Below are 22189 nucleotides of genomic sequence, written 5' to 3' on the forward strand. Positions count from 1 at the left end.
GACCCAGCTGTAATCCCTCCAATTACCACGCAATTATCTCTTTAGGCTTGTGGGATCGCAATCCCGCTGCGATTGCCGCTTCCCGGCAGGTGGAGGCGAAGCCGGAGCGTGTGCGGGCAGGGTGCTGCGGGGGCACGGGCAGGGGCTCCGTCGGTCCCCGGTGATGGCCGGCGCAGTGAAGGGTGCCGCGGGGCGAGGATTTCCATGGCGCGGCGGTCGGGATGCAAGACCCGAGCTGGGATGGAGGAGGGTGGGAAAGAGTGTGCGTGTGTGTGTGTGTGTGTGTGTGTGTGTGTGCAAGCTGCTTTGTCTTCTCCCTCCCTGAGCGATGGAGGCCCTCGCCAAAGCCCTGTGTGGTTGGGTGAGTCACGCCGGCTCGCGCCAGGCTGGGAGCAGCCCCCGGGCTGCCGGCACCACCGAACAATGCCGCTCTCCCGGGGCCCCGCTCCAGCGCCTGGCCCCGTGCCACCCGACCTCCACTGCCTCACAGGTACCCCAGCAGCCCCCTCCAAGCTTTTTGCAAGCCTAGGACATGGTCCCCCCCTTTTCAAAGGGGTTTGCAGTGGTGCTCCAGCCATGCTGGCTCAGCTCCCCCGCCGTGCACGCCCCGGGCAGCAGCCGCATCCTGCATGGGATGGCGGGTAGGGCTTGCTTTACATCTCAGCCGAAATTCCTGAAGGTGCAAAGGGGCCGGGAGGGGAGATGGGTGCCGCAGCGCTGGAGGAGGCTGTGAGCATGGTGAAGCGTGCCCAGGGCACCACACTCCGTGGAGAGCCCCGTCCTTTCCGGTACAGCCGCTTCTCTGGCTCCTCGATCCCGCCAAAAGCAGCGCCTGCGCCGAGCCCGTCTCATCTCAGCGGCAACCCTGTTAAATCCATTCTCCCTGGGCTGCTTCTGCATCAGCTGCTGGAACAAAGGCTGGTGTTAAATAATTCATCGGGCTTCCAGAAAGTTTCCCTTCCCTTCGGCGCGGTGTCACCCGCACCGCGCTCTTTGCCCCGGCGCCGCCGGCGGGGACGATCCTGGCACGGCCGGGCTGCATGTGGCGCGAGGACCGGGCTGGAGGAATAATATCTGCAGAAATCCCTCCCTTGCCGTTAGGTTTTGTAATTGTGCTGGCTATTAATTTCGTAAAATGGTCCCTTTTGTTCTCTTATTATGGGACATCATAAAAATAGCAGCGGCAGGACGAGCACAGAGCGATCCCAGCTCCCTCGCCCTGCGGCAAATGGTTGGATGGTTCAGTCATTCCCACCCCATGCGGTGCTCGCAAAGAGCGGGAGAACCTGGGATTTGCTCTTTCCAAGGAATTTCTTCAAGGCATTTTCATCTTGGGTTCCTTGAAGCCCAAATGCCTCATTTATCCAAGCAACCGGCCTTCTGAAAGGAATATTTTATTATCCTTTGTGAACAACTTAATGCACTTCAAACCATTGTTCTGGTGGTTAGGACCGAAATTGAGGATTGATCTCACAGGGAAGCTGTCAAGCTGAAAATGCTTCATTTAAATTAGTGTCCCTTCTAGTCCTACCAGCAACAGCTGACTTTGATAATACTGAAATAATTAGCATTTTTTTTTAAATTGGATTTTTTTTCCACTGATGCTGCCTGCCTCTGTGTGTGTGTTCTAATTATACGAAGTGTCTCCCAAATTAGCCCGCGACACTGGACCGGCCGGCGTGCCCGAGCGGCGGGTGATGGTTAGGGACCGGCAGCGCGGGGTCACCCGTGGCTTTGTGGCTCGGTGGCGGCGGTGGCAGCGAGGGGGCCGGGACCCCCCCCGCCATCCCGCCGGGGGGACCGGGGCTGCGCACCTGCATCCCTGGGGAGCCGCAGCCCAGGCTCCCCCAGTGAGACCCGACTCTGGCTGCGTTTTGCACAGCAAGTGCTGTGACTTTGTCACTTGGAAATTCAATTCCTCCTCGTTGGAGCTGCCAAAGCTGGACTCCACCAGACCCTGTTTTCCGGGGACACGTGGCCCCGATGCCAGTGTCGGGGCTGAGCGTGGCAGGATTAATCCCACGGAGCCACTTTTCCCTCCGTCAGCTGAAAAGCTGACACGTTTCGGGAATGAAGAGCCTCCGTCGAACCACCTCCGCTTTTCCCAGCGCCCTGAGTGTCGGCTGTTTCCCAACAGGCAGCGGCTCTGCCTGCACGTCCCTGCCTGTGTCCCCGACCCCATCCTCCCCGGGATGGCCGGGTGCTGCTCTGCTCCCTGCCTGCAATTAGTAAAGCATCCTCTAACGAGGGGACAGGGCTGTCCCCACTCCCCTCTCTGCCTTAAATGCAGATACCTGGTATATAAGAGCAGGTTGTTGGAAGGTGGGAGGGTTGCGCAGGGGTTTGGATGGCAAACAGGGAAATCTGGGTGCTTTTTCCTGCCTTAGCGCTGCCTACGACCTGGGGTGAATCACAGGCACCCTTATTTCACCTCCAAAATCCCTGGGGAGCAGCACCCGGGTGCATGGCGGAGCAATGGGAAGGCAACGAGCGCCAGGTCGTCTGCAGAGGTGGAAGATGCTGCGGGATTGCCAAGTGTTAATGCCTTACCCTCCCCAGCCCTCACACTCTGTATCCTGGGTGTTTATTAATTTGGGGGCTCCGTGACCTCGTTACGGCTGCGTGAAAAGCCAAGGGCGGTTTCAGTGGGCTCTGCAGGGAGGTTCGCACCCACTGCCTCTCCCAGGCTGCGGCGTGGGGACGACTGGGTGGCGTGGGGACGACTGGGTGGCATGGGGATGTTTGGGTGGTGTGGGGACATCTGGGTGGCCTGACCCCTCCAGCCTTTTAGACACCGGTCCCTCACCTCGGCCGCTTTCTCCCCTCTCCACGCAGAGACGTGTGCTGTGAACAACGGGGGCTGCGACAGCAAGTGTCACGACGCGGCCACGGGTGTGCACTGCAGCTGCCCCATGGGCTTCATGCTCCAGCCCGACAGGAAGACGTGCAAAGGTAGGTGGGTGCGAGTGGGGCCGGGGCGTTCACTGCTCACCCGTGGGTGCCTCAGACCCCCCCTTGCGTCCTCGGTGCCCTTAGAAAAGGCGCGGGTTTAGCTCGGCTCGACGTTGCCCGCAGCATTCGCTTGCTTGGTGTTTGCATCCGTGGGGTGGGGACGGGGATCATTCCCAGGCGCGGGAACTCAGCCGCCTTGCTAAAGGCACCGTGGTTGGCCCTGCTCCCCCAGGAAGCCTGTGGGGAAGAGGAAAGGGGGGTCAGGTCAAGTCGGAAGCGATGGCATGGCACTTGTGGGGCTGGAGGGTCCTGTCCCACCTCGCTCCAGCCCGCTGCCTCAGTTTCCCCATGGGTAGGGGCTGGGTGTGCAGGAAATCCACACCCGCTCTGAGAATTTGAGATGCACGAGTCCCTCTGTGGTCACTGTCCAGCCGGGTCCAAGCACCGCGTCCCGCTCAGGGGAGGACACCACGGGATGCTGTGCACCTCTGCACGCTCCCACCGACGTCCCCATCCACCTGCCTCTGCAAGGGGGAGCAGTCCGGACTGGTTACCCCAGCCACCCCAAACCTGTCCCCACCCCGGGCAAGGGGACGCCGCGACCCCGGAGCTGGCCGGCGCCTGCATTGTGTCTTTCGGCAGCTCCGGGAACTTGACCCCGGTTGAAAGGAAAGCCCGTCCTGCTGCCGGCTGCCTGTCTACCTGCTGACTGCTTCCAGAAACCCCCTGCCCCCTGTTATTTTATCAGAGCATCCCCCCCCTCCCCGGCTTCTCCAATTCTACAGTTTCCAGGAACGTGCAATAACCCGGAGCCACGTCCCCTGTGTCTGGGGGTTTTATTACGGCTGCAAGCTGGTTTACAGCTCGCTCCCTCACAGTCGTAAAAAGAAAGCCCCAGCCCCAGAGAGGCAGAGCTGCCGCCCCGGCGCTTGTGGCTGGGGGATGGAGGGACGGGAAAGGCGGCTGCCTCTTCCTAGTCTCCTTCCATTTTACAGGTCATTTCCTAGCAGTAAATTTTGTGATTAGTGGAAAAAGGAAAAAAAACAACCAAAAAACCAAGTCCCAGCTTCTTTCCAGGTTGTTGGGGCTCTTTGCAGTTATTGTGCATCGTCATTTTTAGCTTTGTTTATGGCAGGAAGGAGATGGCAAGCAGAGAGATGAGGGTAGAGAAGTATTTATTTTGTCGAGCAGCTATTTTTGAAGGAGGCGGTTTCCCCTCCTGGCTTGCTCTTTCTTCCCGCTGCTCCCAGTCCCCAAAAGCAGCCCCCAGCCCAAACGTGTGACTCTGCAGACTCTGGTCTGGTGCTTTCCCCAGCTGCGAGGCTCTTTCAGAGACCCTGGCTCCTGGCTCTGCTCCGGGGGATCCTGAGACCTGCAGAAATTGAACGTTTTGTACAACTTCCAAAGGGAGCCAAGCCCAGGAGCCCTGGCCTTCCTCAGTGTCACCAGTGTCACGCATCGGCTCCCCAAATGCACCCAGATAAAACCAGCAGCCACGTTCCCCCGGTGACCATCAGAGCCCAAAGGGTTTCCTCTGTTTGCCGGCTCCTTGTGGGGACGGGGTCCAGAGGGGAGGGCATCCCAGCCGGTGCGTGACGCGTGTCCCCCGTCCCCACCAGACATCGACGAGTGCCGGCTCAACAACGGCGGCTGCGACCACATCTGCAGGAACACGGTGGGCAGCTTCGAGTGCAGCTGCAAGAAGGGCTACAAGCTGCTCATCAACGAGAGGAACTGCCAAGGTAAGGGGCAGCGGGACCCCGGCACCCTGCCCTGCCCGGGGACATCGCCTCTCCCTGCCCTCCGGCGTTTCTCAGCCCTCCCACGGCGGCTGCTGGAGGAGTGCTGGCCCCATTACTCATTCCTCTTTGCTTTCCTCTGGACCGCGTACATCCTTCGGGGGATTAGTGTTGGATTTGGGTTCTGGTCTGGGGCTTAGCCCTTTGATCTGCAGAGCTGGGCTGCCATCCCAGCCCCGCTCCCAAGTTGGGGATTTCTGGGCTCTTCTCACGGCAGCGTTAAAGCCAGCAATTAGGCAGATGCTAGGTGAAATCCTCCGGCCTTGCTCAGGGCTGGGATGACGGTCATGACATTCCTTGCAGCCCCGTGGGCTGGGACGCAGCTCTTCCCCAGGCGCAGGGAGCGTCCTCGCCAGCAGCCCTGGCAGCGAGCATGCCCCGAGCCCGGTGCTGTCAGCTCTGCTCCAGAGCACCCATGCCAGAGGACTGGGGAACCCAGCAGCACCCCATGTGTCCTGGAAGGGCACCCTGAGCTCAGCACCCACCCTGGCACCTCTAGGCTTCTCCCAAGCTGCTCCAGTTTATTGCACAAAGTTTTTGCTAGCGATCCCGCAGCAGCACGACCGTAGCTCCCTGCTAAAGCACACACGCTGACGCACCAGCTCCTTCCTTCCCTCTCGAGAGGCTGCCGTTTTCCTGGGCTGGGTGATGGGAAGAGCAGCGGGACGTGTCCTGCCTTGCCTCTCCCCCTCCGCCAGCAGCCCTGCGGCAGGGGCTGGATTGTGCCCTGCTCGGGGACGCGCCGTTTTTGCAAGGATTTCAGTGGCTTTTGCAAAAGGATTCCTCTTTCCCCCATCTGTCGGAGGGCAGGAGGGGAGGGGGAAGATGCATCCTGCTCGCTCCGGAGGGAGCTGGCTGCTCCGCGTTGCTTTTCCCACCTTTTTCTCCCTGTCCCAACATCCTCCTGCACACCCCACCTAAACCCAGCAGGTTTAAACGATCCGGCAGGTTGCTGGGCCATCCTGGGGGGAGTAGAGGGCTCTGCCCCCCCCAACCCATCGCCGAGGCCGGCACTTGGGCCCAGAGCCCAAATGTTGCCTCCCAAAAGCGCACGGCCAGGGAAGGAGGGGGCCGGTGCGCTCCGGGGCTGCGACCGCTTTCATCTCCGTCCAGGTTCTGCGCTCTTGGGATTTTGATGCGAGCGCAGCAATTAACTTAATGAAGCCAATGAAATGATGCTCAAACCCGCCGGGTTGGGTTCACCCACCCAGCCAGGGCCTCCCTGCCCCGGCAAGGTGCCCCGCGGGGCTGAGCAGACATCGCTGGCACCGTCCCCGGGGCAGGACCTGCCCGTGCAGCATCCCTCCCTGGCACGGGGCAGCGCCCTGGCTGGGCAGCAGCGAGGGGCTCTCGCAGCCACCCTGTGCCAAGGGCACGGTGCCAGCCCTGTTTGGCCCGTTTGAGGTGCAGAGGGGCTGCAGGAGCTTAGGGCAGGGGGAGATGCTGGTGCAGTGGGCTGCTGCTTCCACGTAGCAGCAACTGGAATGGGCGAAGAGGGAGCTTGGAGGCAGGTGGGGTGGGAGCACAGGGTCCCGGAGCATCCTGGTGCAGGCTCCCCAGAGCAATCTGGTGCTGGGTCCCAGAGCATCCCAGTGCAGGGTCCCCAGAGCATCCCGGTTCTGGATCCCTGGAGCATCCCTGTGCCTGGGGCTGCCCCTCCGCCGTGCCAGCCCTCACCTCTCTCCCTTACCTTTCCTTCAGACATCGACGAGTGCTCCTTCGACCGGACCTGCGACCACCTCTGCATCAACACCCCCGGCAGCTTCCAGTGCCTCTGCAACAAGGGCTACACGCTGTACGGGCTCACCCACTGCGGAGGTAGGGCCGGCTGGATGCTGGCAGGAGGAGCCCCAGGAATGGGGCAGCCCCACAGCATGGTTGCTGCAGGACCCCTGGGGATACCGCTCACCCCAAGGACCTGCGGGGAGGGTCGGTTCCCCACGTACCCCGAGCTGGGGCCAGGCAGGGAGGGGGCTCGCAGCCAGACGCTGGTGTCTGCAACTTCAAACAGAGCGACAGGAACAATTTGCGACTTGTCTGCAGCGGGAGAGAGGGAGAAATCCCCGGCGTTTTTGGCAGGGAGCTGGGATGGGGTGGGAAGGGAAACATCAAAAGGGTTTGATTTAAGTTTCACAAGGCAGATAGCTCCCAAGGGCGGGGGCGTGCGGCGCCCCGGGAAGCAGGGAGGCAGATGAAACACGTTTTTGGGGGGGGTTGCCAGAGCGTGTCGCGGCAGCGGTGCCGTCAGCCCGGGGAGATGGCAGCATGAGGCCGAGTGCTCCAGCACTGCCTGGCCGGCGAGCGTGGGCAACCCTCCTCGTGCTCCCAAAATATGCAGCCGGCATGAGCCAGCGCGGCCCCCGGGATGCTCTTGGTGTGACCCCGCAGCGGAGGGATTGCTGGTTCCCACCGATGCTCCCAAGAAGGGGGAGTCGGGCAGAGAGGGGTGTTTGGGGGGCAGCTCCATCCCTGGCTGCTCCCCACCTCCGCCCCTGCTTCATGCCAGACCTGGAGGATTGACCCCCTGTTTCGGGCCGGGGCAGAGGGTCCCCGCCGCGGGGAGAGGGGCCGGGGCTGCCGAGCAGCTGCCTTTTGAATTCGACTGCTAAGTGCTTCCATGTCGGCTCCGTCTGCTGCCCCCCGCAGCTCCCCAGCCCGCTGCGGGGCTGGGGCCAGGCTCAGCCTGGGTGGGCTGCACCCGTCACCGCCCAACCCTTGGGGACACCGGGAGTCGGGGTTTCCCTCATCCCCGTGGGGCTGGCGTGGCTGCAAGGAGGAGGCACGGCTGGAAGAGCCCTGCGGTGCACGTCCTCCATCTCCAGCTGGGCACGGGTCATGCAATTTATCCGTCCAAAATCACAGCCCTGAGACAACGCAGTGATTCAGCGTCAGAGCTGGGGGGGTCCCGCTGCCCCTCGCCCACTGCTTCTCCCTTCTTCCCCGCAGACGTCGACGAATGCAGCATCAACCGAGGGGGCTGCAAATTCGGCTGCATCAACACGCCCGGCAGCTACCAGTGTACCTGTCCCGCTGGCTGCAAGCTGCACTGGAACAAAAAGGACTGTATAGGTACGTCGGGGCAGGACACACCACGGCGGGGGATGCTCCCGATGCCCCATGGCCCCTCCGTCACTTGGGGCTGTTGGGATTAAGGTCAGGGTGGGGGGAGCACGGGGGTTTTGGGGCATCCCGGCGCAGGGATGCTCCGGGGTGGGCTGCTTTTGGCTGGGGCCCCATGTGCATCTCACATGGGTCTGGATGGGAAGTGCTGTAGGGTGTTGCCCTGCTCCCTCTGCCCTTGGTCATCTTGTTGCTTTTTCGACCATGCTTGGGGCTGGCCGTGAGCTTTTGCACCAGCAAATGTCCCTAAAGGAGCTGTTTTTATGGCCCTGGTACCCGACTGCCTCCCCTTCGTTGCCCCCCCAAAAAAAGGAAATCCCAGCAGTCACTTCTCACATCTCCAAGGAGGAGCTGGGGGGGTTGGGATGCTGGTCCGGGGTCCCCATGCCACACTCTGGCACCTTCTCCTCCCCGGTGAATCCCCCCATGACCTGGGAGGGCGCAGGGGTCCCTCGCGGGTCCCTGGGCTGTGCCAGCCATGGGCGTCCCCGCTTGTCATCACCAGCCGGCGCATGTCCCTCAGAGCTGGTGAAATGCCTGCCAGGTTCGGTTCCGCCGCGGGCCACCCTCACCTGCAACAAGACGGGCAAGAAGGACAGCTGTGCCCTCACCTGCGCCTCCAAGGCTCGCTTTCTGCCAGGTACCAGTGCCAATGCCACCACCGGAATGGGCAAGGGGGTCCCCATTTCCCTACATGGCCCAAACTGGAGGGGAAGAGGAGCAGCTGCACGGCCAGGGTGCAGAGCACCCAAGTAGTGGCCAGGGTGAGGGAGGGAGGTGGTTGCTCGGGGGGGCTCGTCGCTGGGTGTAGATCCGTGGGATGGGTCCCCGGTGCAGGATCCCCACGGCGGTGTGCTGGGCATCATCCCGTCACGGTGCAGCCATGCCTCCTTGCAGCATCCCAGCAGAGCATTGCAGGGACCGGGCAGCCGCTCTGGCATCCCCCGACTCCCATTCCTCCTTCCCGCAGAGTCCGACAGCAGCTACACGGTGAGCTGTGGGACCCCCATCCTGCGGCAGGGCGGCCAGCAGAAACCCGCCAACAGCAGCCAGCAGTGCCTCGGTAAGGGGGCTCCCAGGGTGCCCACGGCCATCGCCGGCCGGGCTGCCCCGCGCCGGGGTCCTTGAGCACCCGCCTTTTCTTTTAGAGACTGTCGCCGCGCCAATCAAGCAAAAGGCTTCCTTCAAGATCAAGGATGCCAAGTGCCACCTGCACCCGCGGGCCAAGGGCAAGCAGGAGGAGGCCGGGAAGGCTGGGGCACAAGGTGAGGCGTGATGGCAGGGGGGTGGCGGGGATGCCCGTCCCCCCAGGAGGGACGGGGTGCTGACTTGTCCCCCCACGCGCAGGCGGTTCGGCACCTTGTTCCGACTGCCAGGTCGCCTTCGTCAACCTCAAGTGCGACTCATCCAAGAAGGGGAAGGGCCGCCGGGCTCGCAACTCCTCCAACAAGGAGGTGACACGCATCACGCTGGAGTTCGAGGCGGAGATCAAGCCGGAGGAGATCACAGGTGGGCATGGAGGTGGCTTGGCCCGGCTCGGGTGCAGGCAGGGGTGGTGGGACCGGGGGGACGGTGCCATCCCCATGCAGCAAGGAGAGCCGAACCAGTCCTCATCCCACACCGGACTGGGATGTGCTGGGCAGCACTTGCAACCCAGCATTTGGGAGATGGTTTTAATCCTGCTGGGTTTCCCTCTCCATCCCTCCCTTCTTACTGCATCCCTGTTTCCCCCTGCACCCCCACTCCCCCTGCACCCCCAGCCAGCTGCAACCTGCACTGCCTGCGACAGAGAGTGGAGAAAAAGCTGAAGTCGGCCATCAAAGCCCTGAAGAAATCCATCAACCAGGAGCGGTTCCTGCTCCGCTTCGCGGGGATGGAGTACGAGGTGGCGAGGAAGCTGAGCGTGGCCCCGGAGCGGCAGGAGAGCTGCGGGCCGGGCCAGCAGCGCCTCGGTGGCAAGTGTGGTAAGGAGCATCGTGGGGTGCCCAGGGTGGGGGATCGGCCCCGTCCCCCCCAGCGGTGACAGCCCCCCCCTCCCCGCATCACTGACGTCCCCCCCTGGCTCTCAGTTAGCTGCTCGCAGGGAACGTATTACCACGGTCAGACGGAGCAGTGCGTCCCCTGCCCCGCCGGCACCTACCAGGAGAAGGAAGGGCAGCTCTCCTGCGACCTGTGTCCCCGCGGTGATGCTTTTGGACCGGTGGGAGCCACCAACATCACCGGCTGCACGGGTAAGGGGGGCACAGAGCAGGGCTGGGAGGCACACTTGGGGGATGTCCGGGGCTGCAACCTCAACCATCAGCTGTCAGCCCCTATCCAGAAGAGGGGAAAGCCCTGAGCATCTCCAAGACCCACAGAAGTTGCTATTTTGGGCACTTATCATTCAGAGGGGACCCCGGGAAGGGCAGCGCTTGCTCTGGATATATTGATGCTGCCAAGGCTGGGGGGGAAAGGAGCCGGGCACGGGGCGGGAGAGCCCTGGGCACGTGGGATGCCAGGAGTGAGCCATGCCTGTGCCCACAGGTCAGTGTCCCCCCGGCCAGCACTCAGCCGATGGCTTCAAGCCCTGCCAGCCGTGTCCCCGTGGGTCCTACCAGCCCGAGGTGGGGCGGGCGCTCTGCTTCCCCTGCGGCGGGGGGCTGACCACCCGCCACGAGGGAGCCCTCTCCTTCCAGGACTGCGACACCAAAGGTATGTCAGTCAGAGCCGGTTCCCAGGGAGGGGGGCACCCAGTGGGGCCGTGCCGGCGGCTGACGCAGCCCCCTTTGCTCTCTGACACCCACCTTCCCCCCCCCCCCCCAGTCCAGTGCTCCCCCGGGCACTACTACAACACCAGCGTCCACCGCTGCATCCGCTGCGCCGTGGGCACCTACCAGCCCGATTTTCGGCAGAATTACTGCATCGCCTGTCCTGGCAACACCACCACCGACTTCGACGGCTCCACCTCCGTGTCCCAGTGCAAAAGTAGGCGAGCTGGGGTGCGATGGAGGCGGGGACAGGCATGGCGTGAATTGGGGTCCTTCCTCAAAAGCGTTTTAAAATCCCTTAAAATAGAGTTTGGGGTCATTTGGGTGCTTTATGCATGCAGGCAGGCATGGGGGGATGCGTGGAGCAGTGCTAATAGAGCACTCCCCCCCCTTGCCCAGTAAACCCCGCCCTGTCCCAGTGCCCACGCCACTGGTTCCCAGTTGAACGGGCTCTCCATGCCTTGCAGACCGGCAGTGCGGGGGGGAGCTGGGCGAGTACACGGGCTACATCGAGTCCCCCAACTACCCGGGGAATTACCCCGCCAACGTCGAGTGTACCTGGAACATCAACCCGCCACCCAAGCGCAAGATCCTCATCGTGGTGCCGGAGATCTTCCTCCCGTCCGAGGACGAGTGCGGCGACGTCTTGGTCATGCGGAAAAACTGTAGGTAACCGAGCGCGCCACGGTGCTCACGGGAGAAGCCGGGGGAGGAAAAAGCTGGGGTTTGGCAGAGTTGCCTTGTGCAAAGAGAGAAAGCCGCAGCCCCGGGCAGCAGGAGGGGATTTTTGGGAACTGGGTGAGCGGGGCAGTCGGCATCACCCTGCCGCCCCGGTGTCTTGCTGGATCAGAGGGATGTGCATGGGCTAAGCATGGGCTGGGTTGCACACCCAGGTCTCAGCACTCCTTTTTGGGGGTAAAAAGCCCCATTTGGAGCTTTCCAGAGCAAGGAAGGAATAACAACATCCCTGGTATGTAATGTGAGGGTTGTGGGGGGCTCAGCCTTGCCGAACATGGACAATCCCCATCCCTGGTGCCCCCCTTTGCCCTGAGCATTTAAGCACAGCAAGGCTGGGGGTAGCTCCACCGATGAGCATCCAGCATCACGCGTCCCCTCACCGTTCCCCACAGCCTCCCCATCCTCCATCACCACCTACGAGACATGCCAGACCTACGAGAGGCCCATCGCCTTCACCGCCCGCTCTCGGAAACTGTGGATCAACTTCAAAACCAGCGAAGCCAACAGCGCCCGGGGCTTCCAGATCCCCTACGTCACCTATGACGGTGAGCACGGGGCACGAGGGGATGCCATCCCAGCGTGCCGGTGCCTCCCTGCCCAGTGCGGTACCCAGGTCACCCCCAATTCACACCTCCCATGTATTTGGAGGGAGCGGACTCAGGGATGGGGACCAGAGGTTTGGGGACAAGTGACAGCTCATGCCCTGACCGTGTTTTTCGGCTGGGTGTTGCAGAGGACTACGAGCAGTTGGTGGAGGACATCGTGCGGGACGGCAGGCTCTACGCCTCCGAAAACCACCAGGAGATCCTCAAGGTGAGCGTGTGCCCGGCAGGTCCTCGCTGCCCGGGGCTCTGGGGATGCTGGCATGCAGGAGCATCCTTCCCTTTGGGTGTGCCCCCATGCCCTCCCTGTGCTCGTGGCTTCGGTTCGGAGCCGCCGCGGGGGAGCACGGGGTGGGATGGTGACCCTCCCTCCGGCTTGGCTTCCCCACAGGACAAGAAGCTCATCAAAGCTTTCTTCGACGTGCTGGCGCACCCCCAGAACTACTTCAAGTACACGGAGAAACACAAGGAGATGCTGCCCCGCTCCTTCATCAAGCTCCTCCGCTCCAAAGTCTCCAGCTTCCTCCGGCCTTACAAATAGCCCCCCGCACCCCCGCCGCCCCTGGGCCACCCCGCAGCCAAGGAAACCCTCTTCTCCCTTCCTCCTCCTTTCCGATTTTCTCCTTCCTCTGCTCGGCTCCGGCAGGACCACCACCTCTCGCCCCGCAGACGTCCCCCCACGATTTCTCCGCTGCTTCCCGCAGAGCCATGCCCCCGGCCGGGGGGGATGCTCCAGTCTCATCCAGCCGCTGGCGAAGCTGCTCCTCTCTTCCAAAGCAGCTTCTTCATTTTAGGAAACCGAAGCGCTGGTCCTTTCGCCGGCCTCTGTCCTCCCTTTGGTTTCCTTTACGCCAAGTCTGTCTCCGTTCCCCGGTGCCACCGGCAGCCCGGGACATCGGGGGGGTCATCATCCTTCCAGCCCATGGGGCTGGCGCCGGCTGCAGCCTCACCGAGCCCTTTCGCAGAGGAGTGCAAGAAGGTAACGCCGTATTTATCGCAGCGTCTGGGTCGTGGGTGTCGGCATTGCTTTGCAGAGATCGGGGGGAAAAGAATTTAAAAAAGCATACTCGATTAAAAAGAAAATTTAAAGGAAGAGATCGGCAAAGCACGCCAGCGAACGGCAACCATGGTGGCTCCAGTGGCCGTCCCGCCGGAGAGCCGCACTGGCGCTGGGAGGAAAGCACAGCCAAGCCACGTTCCCGGAGAACAATGTCTGGCTGCACGGGAGAAAACAAGCAGCAAAGGAGAAGGACTTGCAGCCGGGTTCGGTTTTTCCCCCCCCCCCACCCCAGACACTTGTGCCAAGAAACCAGACTTTCTTACAAGCTCTGCCAAAGAGTAACTCAGAAAAGCAAGCTTTTTGAAGAGCAGGAGTAAATGTTTGTGCACTAGGATATCCTCCTTTCTACCTTTTTCATATGTATTAAGTGCAATCATTTGAGTCTTCTTTATATTATTTAGAGGGAAGTTTTTTTTTTTTCTACTAGAAACGACAATATTTATACCTGCCTGAGAAATGAGAATGTGCGTTTGTAACAAAAAAAACCCACCCACCCAAAGCAAACCCAGCCCGGGGCTGCCGCTGACCGGCGGGATGGCGTTTTCAGGCCTTGCAACCTTTTCTGCCACGTTTGTCCCCGATGAAAACCCCTGTTCGGGGGGGAATGTGCCTCTCCTGCTCGGCGTGTGATGGGGTGAGTTTTTGCAGGGGGTTCGAGGCATCTCGGTCCGTCCACGGAGGAGATGGAGCGGCTGGGGTGGCTGTGTGCTTTTGGGCTGATCCTCTGCCGTTTGAGGGTTGTTCAAGCCCCATTGCGAGGAGGATGCAAAATTTGGCCCCATCACCTGCTTCTCGCAAACCATTTTGCTTCCCTGCAGGGGCTCAGGGATGAGCTGAGACCTGGGGGAGACCGGGGGCAGATCCCAAGGCAGGGTCCGGGGGGGGCACGCTGGGAGGAGAGAGGAGCTGCCCCTCCGCTCAGCCCCGAAATCTCTCCCCCAGGTATGGAGATCCCTGGAGGGAGAGCCATCCCTCCCCGGCTCTGGGGAAGCTCTGCGCTTCCAAGTCCCTTCAGGTGCTTTTTGGCTCCCTCCCTCCACATGTGGTCATCCCGCTGGGATGCTGCGGGAGCCCCTCCCCAGGGAGCGGGGCGCGGATCCCAGGGGGACCCCATCCTGCTCACCCACCCCCCCCTTTCACTGCCGCCTGCCTTCCCCCAGCTTCGCAGACAGGCACGGCTGGGGACGGTGGCCGGGTGGACCTCACCGATGGGTTTGTCCCCCCGGCATCTTCACGCGGCCGGACAGGACCCCCAGGGAGAGGCGACCGCTGCCACCGATCATCCCCCTTCTTCCTCCCCATGCCTCGCTCCCTTTCCAGCCCTGCCACCGGCTCTCGGCTGTCACCTCCCTGCACCTTCATCCCGATCTTCATCCTCTCAAAGACCTAGAGCTGCCAGGACTAAATGTGGTCGACTTGCCTACAGCTTTCCTGTTGGCAGATCCCCTCCCGTCCCCATCCCTGCTTGTCTCTCACTGTCCCTTTGAGCGCATCTGGGGCGAGCCCTGCTCTTAATGAACCAATTATTTATTGCTCTGCACGTCCCTCCGGGTCAGTCCTTGCCGAAACCGGGAGGCAGCTGCTCGCCCATGTTTTCCCTCCTCAATCCATGCTGCTCCGGCGCCCCAAGAGCTTCTTCGGGGCTCTGTTAGGGGCTGCGGGGCTGGGTGAGCGCTGGCAAAGGGGGCTGAGGTTTGTCCCCAAGATGCGTCGGTTGGAAAAGTCTGTCCTGATTCATCCCAGCTGTGGATTTACCCCTCCTGCCGCCCGGCTCCGAGCCTGTTTGGAAGCTCGACATCTGTGGGCTGAGCTGTTTGTCACTTGGTTGGTGTCTGAAAGCAGCTGCTTTGATGCACAAAAGCTGTCGTAGGGATTTGGAGGGTTGGTTTTTTTTATTGCTCTGGGGCAGTTGCAGCAGAGCGGTGACCATTGAAAGGGTCTTTCATATTTAGAAGAAAAAAAAAACGCAGCGAAAATAAAAACAACCTGGGAATTACTAACCCCGCTGCGGTGGCCCCGGTGCGATGCAGCCACTCGTGCTCACAGAGGAGTTTATTAATTCTTTGTGATTTAACAGCGGGGTTGCCGTCGCTCTGACCCTGTGGGGCACCGGGGCTCCCGGAGCCTCGGCGTGTCCTGGTTGTCACCGTTGTCGCTGCACCGACCACCTCCGCTCCCCTAAAGCAGTTTTAGAAGGGCGAGGTGGGCAGCACGTCCTCCTGTAACGGCCAAAGACACCTGGTAACATCTCCTCCTCCTCCTTTCACCAACTATATCTCAAATAAATCCCCCCAAAAAAGTCCGCGGGGCCACCAGAACCACCCCAGTGTGGTTCAGCCCCTCTCTTCACCCGCACCCACGACTCAGAAAGGGTTCGAAAGGCTGAAAACTGCATCATCAGCCACCTCTCGGATGTATTGAATGTTTCGACGCGGTGAGCAGAAATAAGGGTTGTTGGGTTTTTTTGGTTTTTTTTCATGTTGGAATATTTATATCTGCCTTTTGCAGCGGGCCACGACTTACCATCTCCAGCAAAAAATGATTAAAGTAATGAGAAAGATGTAGTTCATGAAGTTATTTGCACTTGATTAAAAGAAAAAAAATGTATCTGAACTTTGTAAAAAGAAATGTTTGCATTTTGTATTGTCTTTTTTTAATTATTAAATGGAATTTCTTGGTGTTGTGTTGATCTTTCAAAAACTGGCTCCGATGCTTATTTTAAAGGTTTCTAACAGCAGGATCTAAAGCTATTTTCATTGTTTTGTTCCCTCGGATGCTAAGACAAGCTCTTTTCAAGGGCGGAAGGTTTTTTTTTTCCCCCCCCAGAAGCTTAAATCCTACACACTTCCATAAGCTCGCCAGTCATTACGCAATGTATTTATTTATATACATTAATTAGATGCAACGTATCTCATTTTTAGCCCAGAACACAGAGCTGGAGAGGGACTAGCTCAGAGGGAAGCAGAGGGGATGGAAAACACTCTTTACCTTGGCCCCAACCCCCTTGCTGAGCTGCAGCTCCCACCCCACACCCCCCCAGCACCCTCCATTCCTCTGGATCCCATAGGTAACTGGGGCCAGCTGGAAGACACCCATCAAGTCCCCACGAGCTGCTGCTGGGCAGGACCCCCAGCCCCAGTCATTGGTTGTCCTGGGAGCAGCAGCAACCTTTAAATGCCGAGTGCCCCCCAGCCCGCTCCCCCAGAGCAGGGAGGCTGCGGGGACAGGGCAGAGCCCTGCGCGGATGGCTTCAGGTGACTGCAGCACAAGGTAAGGGTCCCCTCTGCAGGCGAGCTGGGGGGTCTTGGGGCTACGGCAGGACTGCTGAGCAGTTCTACCCCCACCACGTGCCTTCAGCTGTGGTGACCACCTCGGTTTTGCTTGTTCTGGATGTGAGCAGAGCTGTTCCCCCTCCCTGCTCTGCTCTGCATGCAGGATGATGAGGCTCCTTCCCTCAAAAGCTCTGACAGTCTGATATTCCATTTGAATTCACGTCCCTATCAGCTCAACACAGCATTTGAGACCTTTCTCGCTACAAGGAAGCGAGCAGCTCTTTAGCAAACCCTTCACAACAACTGTTGGAGGAACACAACCAAACACACAGCTGTAGGTGTCCTAAAAGTTTATTGCTGCCCCATTAGTAGAGGCGCTGGGGCTTCCCCATGGTGCTCTTGATATACAAAGCACGTACATTCTGCCAGTTCTTCTTCAGCAAGGACACCAGAAAGTTGATGGCCAGGTGGATGTTGTAGACGAGTTCGTCCTCTGTCATCTTCACATGACCGACGGCCACAGCCAGACAGAGCACCTGGGGGACAAGGACACCAGGGTCACTCACGCAGGTAAAGGTTTGGTGGGGAAAATCAAAGATTACGGCTAAGCGACTGACAAAACAGCCTAGTGCTGATCTAAACTCATCAGGCTATCAAATTATCTCATGTTCCGTCAGCTGGACACGACCTCTCCAGCTTATCCATGCGTGTTTCCACAGAGCTTGTTGTATTTGGGACGTGGCTCCCATGAACACGTCTGGTCGCATCTGGATGTCATCTCTGAACAACAGCTCGGGTAGGTCTGGCTTCCTCAGAGCGCAAAGGTGACTTGGAGAAGGCAGGGAGCACCGCTGCCTCCCAGAGATGGGGAAACCGGGAAGGACGCATCACAAGCTGTGCTGGAACGGGAGCAGACCTCTGGTTTAACTCCACTCCCACACCCTGCTCATTAGGCAGCGTTGGCATGTGCCCTGCAAACCGCTAACCCAGCGCAGTACAGACGATTAGCTCCAAACTTCACTGCTAAGCATGGCGCCGCCTTCACTTTTTGTTTTGGGCACCAGCCCTTTCTTTCTGCACATAACACACACAGAGGCCAAGCCTCTGCCTGCCAGCCTCGCTGAGAAGCTTGTAAGTCAATGTTCCCCACAGGCTGAAGACAAAAGGATTTACGAGCGAGCTGACAGACAAAGTGTCAGGACATCGTTAGCTCAGTTACTTTAAATGCTCCAGCATTTGCAAACTATCACATTTGCTGTGTCCTCCCAGTTGTTGTGCCCCCAGGCCCAGATCAGCTGGAGTCCAAGGATGCACCTCAGCTAGCAGAGCTGTTAATTCTGAATAATACCCATGAGTCACATTTAGACCGCTGACACGAGATTAAAATGCCTGAACAGGGTTATTTTGGTTTTAGGGAGTCAGCTCGCCTTGACATCTCGACAACAAGAGCAGATATCCGCGGAGCTGCTCCAAAGTTCACTTGCAGAGTCAAGGCCCAAACTTGCCTCTGGCAAAGCACTGCTGTGTGCGCAGACCCACGGGGGCACGCCTGGCCCGCAGGCCCCACCCCACAAGTGTCACCCACTTAAGTGTAAGAAGCATTAATTATGACTGATTGTGCTCAGCATTGAAACATCAAGATCATCTCCTAATCATTTGCTCTAAGATCTTTCAACCACAGATAAATTACTCCTCCTTTTCAGCGAGGAGCTGAATGCTCCGGGTACTGTCTCCCTTCGCTACAGAGGAGATGATTGTCACCGGCCGCTGTTTTAGGAAGACGCTCGAGGGACACCTACAGCCCAGACCAGAGATCGCAGCCACGTACAAGTGACCACCCGTCGCAAAAAACCCTCAGGTATGTAGCTGCTTTGGAGAGGAAAAGCCCTGCTTTACCTTCTTCATCTGAAATTTGATGGTAGATTTGACCTCATCAACCTTGGCCACCAGGTTCTCGTTGTGAGTGAGGAGAGAAGGGAATTTGCCGGCTTTGTTCAGACCTGGACCCAGGATTCGAGGAATCTGCTTGATCAAGGACTCGGAAGCCAGGAAGGCATCGTACTTCTTAGCTGTGAGGAGAGAACCAATGTAGGTAAGGACAGACTCTCAGCTCCTACACCGAGCTTGAAACTAACAGCTCAGCTGAGACTGCGCTGCTCCACTTCCCTCACATGTGCATTTCCACGTTCCCAGAGTCCTGACTAGCTGAACTGAAGCAGTTTTTACTAATATTAATGTTAGAAATTACTCCCGACACACCAGCCAAGCCCGCCAGCACCCAGCTTCACACCCTGACAGCAGTCCCACGCTCTGACTGTATGCAGTTAGTTTCCCTGAAGCATTTGCTGAGCCACAGGTGACTGACGCTGAACTCCGAGCTCTACCAGGAGCCTCCTATTGCAGCCGGTGCATGGGGATGGATGGATGGATGGATCACACATCTCAGAGAGGCCTAGCTACCAGCCGTGGTATCCTATCTCATTTCCTAATTGCATATGGTTCCACGGCTAATTATGGACTCAGTGGGAAGTTTTTCTTGTCTGCCTAAGACATGTATGAAAATGACTTTGACTTTGCAGGGAGGGAAGGATTTTTCTCTCTTACCAAGTGAAAACAGGCAAATTTCATTCTATTCATTTAAATACTACAGGACTAAAGGAAACTTTTGCCTCCAGCTTTACTCAGCTTTTGCTGCACTCCAGCTCCCTGACCGGTAAAGTGAGGAACCCCAGCTAAGGGTGAAACTTTCAGGAAGACAGGAACGATTTTCCTATATCTTTTCCTTCCCAAGGAGAGCAATGAATCAACCTTACTCCTGGAAGACTGACCTGTCAGACCTTCCGCACTCTGAACAGGTTGTTTGCTCTTCTGGGTAGTTTCTAGACAGATTTCCGTACATCAGGCTGACTCTGGTCAGCTTTCTATTCCCTGCAGTTAACCACGACATGGAAAATCTGAGCACAGGGAAAACCATCCTGCTTACCCAGCCCTCCCACGTTAGCCAGGGTACTCGGAGCCCGATCCACACCACCACTCACCCAGCTTCTTCACCAGCTTCTTGTTTTTGTTGAGTTTCTTCAGAGCTTCTATGTCCATGTGAGGGATGTCAACCGCTTTGGCCTCATCGCAGTGCTGCTGGTCCCCCAGGAGGCAGACCGAGAACTTGGGCCGTGGAGTTGACTTCAGCCTGGGGACAGAAGGTCCAAATTACTGAAAACCGCCAGCGCCACACACACTTCCACAGGAGCCACCACGGAGATACCTTACCACAGTGCCTGGGAATCTTCCTCCACAGCTTCTAACCTGCCTTCTCCAGCAGGTCGGTGGGGACAGCACAAGGGCCTCCCACACCTCCCCTCATGTTTTAAGACCCAGGGTAGGGGTCCGTCCAGCCGCACCCACTTAGCTGGGGTGGTCTGAACTACCCGAGCGGTTCAGCGCTGCGTCCTTCTGCTGTGACAGCCGGCCTGCCCTGCGGCAGGGCCTGGCAGCAGAGGAAGGGGCGCAGGCTGAAGGCTGGGTGGGAGCAAAAGGATGCCGAACCTGACGGTGCCGGAGAACCGCTTGTCTTTCTGCGGGTCGTAGTTCTTCAGGCTGATCTGCAGCTCCACCGTCTCCACAAACCTGAGGGAGGGGAGGGGAAAGCGGTGCGGGTTAAGGGCCCAGCCTGGCAGGGGGAAACCTCGGCCAAGCGCCGGGGCCTCTGACACACCCGGTCCTGCCATGGTGCACGGCTCTTACTTGCGCTTCTTGGTCTTGCTGCCCTGCAGCACCTCCTTCACCGCCTCGTACAGGGTGTCGCGGGAGACCTTGCTGCTGCGGGGGGAAAGACAACGCGGGCTCAGGGCTGACCCCGCCTGGGCCTCCCGCAGGCCGCGGGGGGGGGGGGGGGGGGGACGACGACAAGGCCCCTGAGCCCACCCTGGCCCATCCGCGCTCCCCCTCAGCCGCCCCCCGCTGCCCGCCCCCCGCCAACCGCCCGGATGGCCCCGCAGCCGCCCGCCGGGCGCGGATGGCGGCGGATGGCGCGGCGGGCCGGCACCCACCTCATGGCGGCGGCTGGCCGGGACCGAAAGGGCGTGGTGGCGCCCTGCGAGCTATAAATAGGGGCGGGATCTCGCGAGACTCGGTCGCGCGGCGCCATGCTGGGAGCGGCGGAGTGTGGCACCGTGCGGCCGCCATGCTGGGTGTGGCGCGGTGGGCGCCATGCTGGGAGCGGCGGAGCGGGATGCCGGAGGGCTGTACCGGCTTCCCCGCCTCTCGGCTCCCCTCGGCGGGTAGTTCCCTGTCCGCGTCTCCTTCGTTGTTAAGCGAACGGCTGTGGTCTCTCTGCCTCCTGTCTCAGTCTACCAGGCCAGGAGCTCCTCAGCGCGGCGATGAGGGTACGCATCCCAGGAGTCCTGGCCTCCCCTCAGCAGCCGCCGGCAAGGAGACGGGACGCAGCCCCTGCGTGAGGAGCTCCCGGGGCACAACGCCTTGCTGCTGGGACAGGTTCCCCCTCTTGGGCTTCAGTGCTATAAAACCTTCGTATTAAGTTTACGCGGGCAGGTACCCGCTGAAGGCCCGGGCTGCCCGCCAGCTGGGAAGGGCATGGCCCAGGGCACGGCTCCTGAGGGCAAGCTGTGCCTTTAGGCTTCAATGTCAGCATGGCGCATGCGCTGCTGGGCTGCGCTCATGCGCATTGACCGCCCAGCGGCTCGCTCTCCCTCAACCGGCCTTGCCAGCCTTGTTCCGGGGGGCGGGGCTGCGGTGCCCCGGAACCTGAGTGGCGGGCTGCGGGAGGCTGAGGCGTGGCGGTGAGCCCTGTGGCTATGCGGGTTGCGGGGCGGGGCGAGCAGGGGCCGGGCCCCGGTGCATGGCGGTCAGGCGGCGGACTCGGTCCCGTCCGGTTTCCTCAGGTTGGTACCGGTGGTATTGGGGGAGGCCTGAGGGGAGGGGGGGAGATGCCGGCCGAGGGGCAGCCGGGCCCCGGTGAGCTGCTGCCGCCACCCCCCTTGGCTAACAACACGGGGGGAGCCCCGCCGTGTCTCCCCGCTACTCCCAGGGCACCTGGGCCTGCCCCGCCCCGCCGCTCCCCTCAGGGCTCGCCATGGCGCCAGGCCCTGCCTTGCCCGGCCCTGCCCTGTCCTCAGCCTGCCCTGACGCGGAAGGCACGTTCCTTGTCATCCCCTGGGTGGCTTCACACCACAGCCTACACCTGGCTTTCCTCAGGCAGCGCCTGCCCCATCCTTTCCAGGGGGTCGTGGCCCCTCCAGCAGCGCTGACAGCAGTTTGCATGGCAGCCATAGCAGCTCAAAGGGGCCTCGATTCCCCAGCGATGCCCAGTGACCCTGCTGGGACACAGCCTTTGCTGGGAAACAAGCTGCAGTGCCTCTCAGGAGGTGTCAGCCCTAAAAGCTGGTAGAATCTGCTGCAGCTGGAGAGGAGCTGTCTGTTGGGTGTAGGGAGCACTTGGGTGAGAGGGTATTAAGCGTGGCACAAAGTCTGGGTGCTGCAGTGACAGAGCGGTCAGACTTGTTCCTGGAAATCAAAATGATAAAATATTAGGCTATCTCAGAGATTACTCATGAAGAATCCACTGCAGCTGCTTTTAAAGGTAATCTATCAGCAGAGTGCCTCTTTAGCAAAACGTTCTCTTGGGGGGGTGGATGTCGTAACATCATCTGCTTATAGCCTGAAATACTGTTCCTCGGAAGGCCGGGAATTAGACAGGAAAGGGAGGAGAGAATGAGGATGCTTCCAGGGACAAAGCTCATCTTCCTGCCCCTGTCTCTTGCAGTACAGGACACCCTCAGCCTGTAGCTTCGGGCTTTAAAGTACTCGGAAACCTTTCGTGCAGATCATTTGGAGGATGGGAAGGGCTTGAATGTGGCATTTACACTATCCCAAAAAAGAGTTT

General features: G+C 59.9%; 2 protein-coding genes across 2 annotated transcripts in view; one reads left to right on the forward strand and one right to left on the reverse strand.

Annotated features, from left to right (window-relative positions):
• SCUBE3 (signal peptide, CUB domain and EGF like domain containing 3) overlaps positions 1-12499 on the forward strand; it is a 35364-nt gene extending 22865 nt beyond the window's left edge. The window contains exons 8-23 of the mRNA XM_050911581.1: positions 2836-2952; positions 4572-4694; positions 6453-6569; positions 7698-7820; positions 8377-8511; positions 8842-8934; positions 9020-9136; positions 9219-9380; positions 9632-9835; positions 9941-10102; positions 10395-10562; positions 10674-10835; positions 11086-11283; positions 11749-11901; positions 12090-12169; positions 12350-12499. Coding sequence (XP_050767538.1) covers positions 2836-2952; positions 4572-4694; positions 6453-6569; positions 7698-7820; positions 8377-8511; positions 8842-8934; positions 9020-9136; positions 9219-9380; positions 9632-9835; positions 9941-10102; positions 10395-10562; positions 10674-10835; positions 11086-11283; positions 11749-11901; positions 12090-12169; positions 12350-12499 — 2264 coding nt within the window. The remainder of the gene's footprint in view (positions 1-2835; positions 2953-4571; positions 4695-6452; positions 6570-7697; positions 7821-8376; positions 8512-8841; positions 8935-9019; positions 9137-9218; positions 9381-9631; positions 9836-9940; positions 10103-10394; positions 10563-10673; positions 10836-11085; positions 11284-11748; positions 11902-12089; positions 12170-12349) is intronic.
• A 4126-nt stretch (positions 12500-16625) lies between these two features.
• RPL10A (ribosomal protein L10a) lies at positions 16626-20471 on the reverse strand. Its single transcript, XM_050911585.1, has 6 exons — positions 20337-20471; positions 20032-20106; positions 19834-19914; positions 19329-19477; positions 18187-18359; positions 16626-16826 (listed from the first exon to the last, which is right to left on the reverse strand). The coding sequence occupies exons 1-6, from the start codon at positions 20432-20434 to the stop codon at positions 16656-16658; spliced, it is 747 nt and encodes a 248-aa protein (XP_050767542.1). The 5' UTR covers positions 20435-20471; the 3' UTR covers positions 16626-16655.
• Between the last annotated feature and the right edge of the window lie 1718 nt (positions 20472-22189).

This window comes from Gymnogyps californianus, chromosome 27, assembly GCF_018139145.2.
Source record: "Gymnogyps californianus isolate 813 chromosome 27, ASM1813914v2, whole genome shotgun sequence".
NCBI classification, from domain to species: Eukaryota; Metazoa; Chordata; class Aves; order Accipitriformes; family Cathartidae; genus Gymnogyps; species Gymnogyps californianus.